General features: G+C 57.4%; 1 protein-coding gene across 1 annotated transcript; it reads right to left on the bottom strand.

The window, feature by feature from the left end:
• Positions 1-270: 270 nt before the first annotated feature.
• LOC145550569 (uncharacterized) lies at positions 271-3,859 on the bottom strand. The gene is made up of 4 exons (XM_081604458.1): positions 2,278-3,859; positions 975-2,186; positions 652-900; positions 271-579 (listed from the first exon to the last, which is right to left on the bottom strand). The coding sequence occupies exons 1-2, from the start codon at positions 2,532-2,534 to the stop codon at positions 1,094-1,096; spliced, it is 1,350 nt and encodes a 449-aa protein (XP_081460584.1). The 5' UTR covers positions 2,535-3,859; the 3' UTR covers positions 271-579; positions 652-900; positions 975-1,093.
• Between the last annotated feature and the right edge of the window lie 3,641 nt (positions 3,860-7,500).

The raw sequence follows: 7,500 nt of genomic DNA, 5'->3' as shown, positions 1-7,500 counted from the left end.
GTCCCATCCAGGGACCGGACAGGGGGCGCTCGGACGGAAGAGGCTGGGGACGGTAGCCTCTCCCCGGCCAGCACAGGGCCACATTGCCCCCCTAACTGTTGCCTTACCAGGGGTCCGAGAGCGGGTGATATGGTTTTTAACACCCTATTCGAAAAAACACTATCTGAATGAGGATAAAAGAAAGTCTGAAAAGTGGGTGATAGACAAAAAAATGACAAAGTGTTCCCAACACTTAGAAATATTTTCAGACACCAGAAAAATGACAAAGTATTCCCAACACTTAGAAATATTTTATTGAATAGTTCCAGTGGGTGGCTCCGTCTCTGTAGGACTGCTTGATGGAGCCAGATCCCCCGAGGAGTCACCATCCGTAGCCAGTACTCTCGCAGGACTAGCGGCCCTTGATCTTCCAGAGCTCGGAGAGGATTGGGGTGCTGTGGCTCGGTCGAACGCGTTCCGGATGTCAGCCAATTGCTCCGCGGTGAGATGGTTGGCATAGTACCGGTCCGCGGTCCTCGTGTCATGACACATGACCCTAGACAGTTGTCCCCTGACCTCGCTGCCGTGCGCATCCCGTGCCTGCGTAGAACCAGAAAATACATTTAAAAACAGAAAAGCGGGTGAGTTCAGAGCCGTTAATGGATCACTCACGTGGGTCGCTACCGCTGTCCTCAGATCGGTTACCGTGGGACGGCCCGGAAGTCCCATTGAGCTCCATGCACACGCCGCGTATTTGCTTAGCCGTCTTATACGCGTCTGTTGTGCGCTGAAAAACAGCAGCTTGCAGCGTGGTTCCAGCAGCCGGCGGACACCCATCCAACGTACGAACCACCCGAACTCGGCATGGCTCAAGAACAGCTGGGCGGCGCCGAACGCACGGTTCGTCTTGTGCCTCCTCACCTGAGGAGAGATCAGATTAGATTAGATTAGCTTCCCATGCCCGTTCCCCAGGTCTGGTTCTACCAGAAACTTACATTAATCACAAAGCCCGGAGCGCCTTCCTGGGCTTCATCAATCGCTTCCTGGAGCTCGTCGGCAGTCATGTTTGTCAAGACCCCTGCTCTGTGACCATAGACCGCAGAGAGATAGCAAGCTAGGTAACCATAGAACTGGTTCCGCAACTGGATGGTTGGCGGTTCTCCAGCTTTCTTAGGAGGGAAGGGATTGTCGTCCTGGCCAGGGTCTTGCAGGTTCTCAGCTGGGTTCTGGTGACGGTCCGCCGTTCCTTGGAGCGCTTAACTTCGATCTGGTGGAGGGTCACCTCGGTGGCTATTTGGAGGAGGTCAGCCTTGACCGCTCTGCTGACGGCGGTGATCTGTCTCCGGGTCAGCCTGCATTCCCGCGGGGGTGTAGCGGCAAAGTAATCCATGAACTGGGACAGGTTCACCAGGTAAACTTTAACAGTCGTTATGGCTCTTTTCTTCAGCTTCAGTGCCTGCGGGAAGGCGTGGACCCGTTCCACGTCGTCCAGGAACTTCCAGGTGGGGTTGACCTGCCTGCCGTGTGCAATAAATGAGAGAAAGCTACGGACCCGACCCAGCTTGGAGCGTGCGTTCATCCGGTGCTGTTGGCTTGGCAGGGCACCCCGCAGATCTGAGTGGAATTCTTCAAGGTAGCGCTCCACGGGTGGTGGAAACTTCCTTGGAGCAAATGGCAGCAGGGCAAGTCCTCTGACTGGCCTTGTGGAGGTTGATGTTGCAGGGGAATCAGAGTCGGTCTGGCCCGGCGGAGAAGCTGCAGGAGACGGGGCTCCGGTGGCTGCAGGTGAACCATGCGGAGAAGCTGCAGGAGACGGGGCTCCGGTGGCTGCAGGTGAACCAGGCGGAGAAGCAGAAGCAGGCATGGTGACAGCATGAGGAGAAGAGTCTGTACTTGATATCGGCCGTGGTGCCCGGCGTGGGGTGCCGGGAGACGACGACGACACGTCTGCGTCTTCCCCCTGCGATTCTGGAGCTCTGCTGTTCGGGTCTTGGGCGTCCAGGCCGGATGCCAGCGGCGGGTTCGGATCCGTGGAGCGAAGCTCTGCGATGGCGCGGAGAGTTGAGCGCCACTGAAGCTGCAGAAGATGGTCGGCTAACACCTGTGGCTCGAGGCGGTTGTGAGCACCGGACAGATGTCTGTCCACCCTCGGACCATTGTATCCACACGCTCTGACTGGGCAAGTCATCCCACGGATGTTCACTCGTCTGTGGGCGAAGGCAAGGAGTATCTTACGCTCAGCAGGGTTCAAGATGCAATGGGTCCGCTCTAAATGCTTGGGCAGCAGAGAAAACTTGCGTTGGCAGATTGGGCAGCGTCGGTCTGGAGGCATCTGGACCCACGTCTGGCAGTAATGTCCGGCAGAAGCTTGGTTGTCTGGCAGAAGCTTGGTTCTCTGGAGAAGGTCGCAGCAGAAAGGCTGGAACGGGCAGCTGGGTTCTATTGAGCCTGATTGCGAGGCAGGCAGGCAGGCAGGCAGGCAGGGCGCTGATTGCACGATTGCTTCCAGCCGCACAGAATGTCTCAGAAAACTTTCTAAGTGTTGAATCAATCATGCCTTACCAGGGCCACGAAAAGAATTGATTGGGATTTAAACACCTTATGCGAAAAAACACTATCTGAATGAGGATAAAAGAAAGTCTGAAAAGTGGGTGATAGACAAAAAATGACAAAGTGTTCCCAACACTTAGAAATATTTTCAGACACCAGAAAAATGACAAAGTGTTCCCAACACTTAGAAATATTTTCAGACACCAGAAAAATGACAAAGTGTTTGTGGTGAATGGAGCCAGGGCAGCGACTACTGGCGCCCCGCCTCCAGTAACGAGTTAGGGCAGCGACTTCCGGCGCCCCGCCGCCTCTGTTTACGAGTGGTGAATGGAGCCAGGGCCGCGACTACTGGCGCCCCGCCTCCAGTAACGAGTTAGGGCAGCGACTGCCGGCGCCCCGCCGCCAATGTTTACAAGTGGTGAATGGAGCCAGGGCCGCGACTACTGGCGCCCCGCCTCCAGTAACGAGTTAGGGCAGCGACTGCCGGCGCCCCGCCGCGGTGAACGGTGCCAGGGCGCCGTTAAGAGTGGACAGTGTCCACAGACCATAAGGAGGGTTATGGTAACTGGAAATAAAACCGCGTGGCATTACCACTTAACGTGGTCCCACAGAGCTGAAACTTCGTGGGGGTGTTCAGTCCGACCCCATGGACCGTATGCCACCGCTTGTTCAATCCAGGCACGCCCCCGTGGGGTCGATCCGGACCCCCCATTTCTAAAAACGGCACCGGCCCCCCAGCAAGAACCGTAGTAGCTGGAGCTATAAAAATCGGTACGTTTAAAGAGCTAGATGAGATCGCAAAGGCTGCCAAGCCGCATCGCGATCGGATCAAAATTGCCCTGTTGGTGGCCGTTAGAATATAGGCAAAATTATGGTTCCGGGCGGCCATTTCCCATTCAAATCAATGGAGCGGTTTTTCTGGAAACACGAAATTCAAACACCAGGGAGACCCACTTAACGTGGTCCAACGGAGCTGAAACTTCGTGGGGGTGTTCAGTCCGACCACATGGAACTAATGTCACCGGTTTTTCAATTCAGGCACGCCCCCTTGTGTCGATCCGGACCTGGGGTCCGAAAACCGCACATGGCTCTGAAGGGCCAAGCTTTGATGCTAGAGCTCCAAAATTCGGTATGTGTGTAGCCCGAGACGAGATCGCAAAGGCTGCCAAGCCGCATCTCGATCGGGTCAAAATTGCCCTGTTGGTGGCCGTTAGAAGATGTGCAAAATTTGGGTACGCAGCGAACACTCTCCAGTTAAACCTATGGAGAAACCCAACATTTTTTTACCAGAATCTAAGTCCTGCTGCCTTACCAGGGGCACGAACTTCCAGGGCCTGCGTACTGCTGGGTGTAGTCCGAGGAGGGGTGCTTAAGTGTGGGTACACGTGCTCGGCCGGTGGGCCTGGCAGGCCCGGTTCTCAGTTGATGGCGAGAAAAAGTCTAAGTCCCATCCAGGGACCGGACAGGGGGCGCTCGGCCGGAAGAGGCTGGGGAGGGTAGCCTCTCCCCGGTCAACCCAAGGCCACATCGTAAAACTGAGTTGCCTTACCAGGGGCACGAGCTTCCAGGGCCTGCGTACTGCTTGGTTTAGTCCGAGGAGGGGTGCTTAAGTGTGGGTTCACATACTCGTGTGGAGAGCCTGGTTCTATCGGGGGTGGGGGGGTTCCAAGACTGTGTCTGACCCCGGAGCCAAGTCTGGGTGTGGGCCTGGAGGTCAAGGCCTGGATGTCCAGGCCTGGATGTCTCTGCCTGGATGTCTGTGCCTGGATGTCCAGGCCTGGATGTCCAGGCCTGGATGTCTCTGCCTGGATGTCCAGGCCTGGATGTCTCTGCCTGGATGTCTGTGCCTGGATGTCCAGGCCTGGATGTCTCTGCCTGGATGTCCCTGCCTGGATGTCCAGGCCTGGATGTCTCTGCCTGGATGTCTGTGCCTGGATGTCCAGGCCTGGATGTCTCTGCCTGGATGTCTGTGCCTGGATGTCCAGGCCTGGATGTCTCTGCCTGGATGTCTGTGCCTGGATGTCCAGGCCTGGATGTCTCTGCCTGGATGTCCCAGCCTGGATGTCCAGGCCTGGATGTCTCTGCCTGGATGTCTGTGCCTGGATGTCCAGGCCTGGATGTCTCTGCCTGGATGTCCAGGCCTGGATGTCTCTGCCTGGATGTCTCTGCCTGGATGTCTGCCTGGATGTCCAGGCCTGGATGTCTCTGCCTGGATGTCCAGGCCTGGATGTCTCTGCCTGGATGTCCAGGCCTGGATGTCTCTGCCTGGATGTCTCTGCCTGGATGTCCGCTGGATGTCTGCCTGGATGTCCAGCCTGGATGTCCAGGCCTGGATGTCTCTGCCTGGATGTCCAGGCCTGGATGTCTGTGCCTGGATGTCCAGGCCTGGATGTCTCTGCCTGGATGTCCCTGGATGTCCTGCTGGATGTCCAGGCCTGGATGTCTCTGCCTGGATGTCCAGCCTGGATGTCCAGGCCTGGATGTCTCTGCCTGGATGTCTGCCTGGATGTCCAGGCCTGGATGTCTCTGCCTGGATGTCTGTGCCTGGATGTCCAGGCCTGGATGTCTCTGCCTGGATGTCTGTGCCTGGATGTCCAGGCCTGGATGTCTCTGCCTGGATGTCCAGCCTGGATGTCCGCCTGGATGTCCAGCCTGGATGTCCAGGCCTGGATGTCTCTGCCTGGATGTCTGTGCCTGGATGTCCAGGCCTGGATGTCTCTGCCTGGATGTCTGTGCCTGGATGTCCAGGCCTGGATGTCTCTGCCTGGATGTCTGTGCCTGGATGTCCAGGCCTGGATGTCTCTGCCTGGATGTCTCTGCCTGGATGTCCAGGCCTGGATGTCTCTGCCTGGATGTCCAGCCTGGATGTCTGTGCCTGGATGTCCAGGCCTGGATGTCTCTGCCTGGATGTCCCAGCCTGGATGTCTCTGCCTGGATGTCTCTGCCTGGATGTCTGTGCCTGGATGTCCAGGCCTGGATGTCTGTGCCTGGATGTCCAGGCCTGGATGTCTCTGCCTGGATGTCCCAGCCTGGTTCTGCAGGCCTGGATGTCTCTGCCTGGATGTCCCAGCCTGGTTCTGCAGGCCTGGATGTCCCAGCCTGGTTCTGCAGGCCTGGATGTCTCTGCCTGGATGTCCCAGCCTGGTTCTGCAGGCCTGGATGTCTCTGTTGCTCCAGGCCCGGATTTCAAATTCGTACGGAACCTAGGCAAACTATATACTGGAAGAACCGGGCGAGTCCCAGGAGTGCCCCGGTGGTCTCCGATTTCGCCTAGGACGTTCCCCCGATTTTTAACGAATTTTTAAGCGATTTGCGCCTAACCGGGCCTGGGGGGGGGGGCGAGTAGGCGGTCCGGAAGGCCCGGAACCCGCTCATGCCGTACACCGTTGGATCCGGGCCGCTCCGGGGATTACTAGGGTGGCCTCCGTTTCGCTCCAGGACCTTCCTGCGGTCGTCTATGGGTGTTTAACCGTCTACCGGAAGTCGGGTCAAAAGTACCCTTTCCCGCGGTCCAAACGAACCGGGACTGGCACCATCGTGCTCCTGGGATGCCCCCGGTTCGGGTGATGTCACTCCCGGAGGCCTGGACCAAAGTCCCGAGTCACTAGGCCCGGTTCTCTGTCGAGGGTCTCAGCCCTCGCTCATCCCCCGCTCAGCCCCGCCCGACGCGAGTATCTTCATCGGCTGCTCCAACATCATCATCCTCAGCGCCACTGTCATGTGCCTTACCAGGGTCCCGAAACACGACCCAGACCCCGAACGCTTGTTCGGATCCGGACATGTAATACCCCGATGGAACCGGGCGAGTCCCAGGAGTGCGCTGGTGGTGTCCGATTTGCTCCAGGACCTTCCTACGATTTTTAACGAATTTTTAAGTGATTTTCGCCAAAGCGGTCCATTCGGTCCCCCGAAAAAGCGGTCCAAACGGACGGGACCCAGGCATGTCATACCCCGATGGAACCGGGCGAGTCCCAGGAGTGCGCTGGTGGTGTCCGATTTGCTCCAGGACCTTCCTACGATTTTTAACGAATTTTTAAGTGATTTTCGCCAAAGCGGGTCCATTCGGTCCGCTTTCGCGGAAAAAAATGCACTTTTTCGGTAAAAACGCACCATGGCCCGATAGTCCGGAGTCCGGGGAACAGCCCCGTGCCATCCGTTTCCTTCTACCGCAAAGAACGACCGAGATATTAGCACCGGAAGGTCCGGTGCACACTAAAATGTCCGGTCTTTTTTACTTTCACTTTCGCCCATGAAACTCGGTCGAGGGTATTGCGTCACCTTACCCGTCAAAACACCGCCGGAACGATATCAGGAGAGAGTTGGAAAAGAGGGACTTAGAAGAAAAATGGGAAAGTGAGGTCTTAGAAAATTATATTTTCGGAAACCTGGATGTCTGGCGAGCCTATCTAAGCAGGTTTCAGCCCTCTTTTCCCCCATTTTAGTGCATTTTGAGCGGTTTTAAAAAAAAAAGTCTGCCTTTTCTCTGGAGAACCGGGGCTTTGGCCGACATGTCTCAGATTTGGCCGGTGAGTCTGCTGGGTCCTTCCGACGGGCCTGGAGGTTCTCTGGCTCGCCCCGGAGCTCCGTGGAAGGCAGGACAGAGCGGCAAGGACACCCTGGGCCCAGGCCGAAGGCGGTGTGCTCTGAGTGGACTCCGGTCCGCCCGGGGTCCCGCTGGAGGTCCTGGAGCTCCAGTGGATGTCTCCCATGCACACTTACACACACACAACCGACCGAACAGCACACGTGGCCTGCCATGGAGGGCTCCCGCCGGCCCTGGTGCTCTCAAGCACTGGCGCTTCGGCGAAGGGTTCCTCCAACCTTGCAGGTTCGCCTCCAGACCCGGGCACTGACAGTCGTGGGCCTGGCCCACCCGCTCCAGCCCGCGGTCGTCCCATCGGTAGCGAGACCGAGACGTCCCGTCTGTCCCAGCCGTCTTTCACTGGTCCATCGCAGCAGGACTGTCGGTTC

The sequence above is a fragment of the Poecilia reticulata genome, unplaced genomic scaffold (genome assembly GCF_904066995.2).
Source record: "Poecilia reticulata unplaced genomic scaffold, P_reticulata-male-v2 Scaffold_89, whole genome shotgun sequence".
Lineage (NCBI taxonomy): Eukaryota > Metazoa > Chordata > Actinopteri > Cyprinodontiformes > Poeciliidae > Poecilia > Poecilia reticulata.
This window is presented reverse-complemented; position numbering and strand designations above follow the sequence as displayed.

Coding starts and splice junctions, on each gene's coding strand:
- LOC145550569 (XM_081604458.1), bottom strand. CDS start 2,534: ATGATTGATTCAACACTTAGAAAGTTTTCTGAGACATTCTGTGCGGCT. Junction 2,187..2,277: donor ACGCTGCCCAATCTGCCAAC/GCAAGTTTTCTC, acceptor CTTCGCCCACAG/ACGAGTGAACATCCGTGGGA.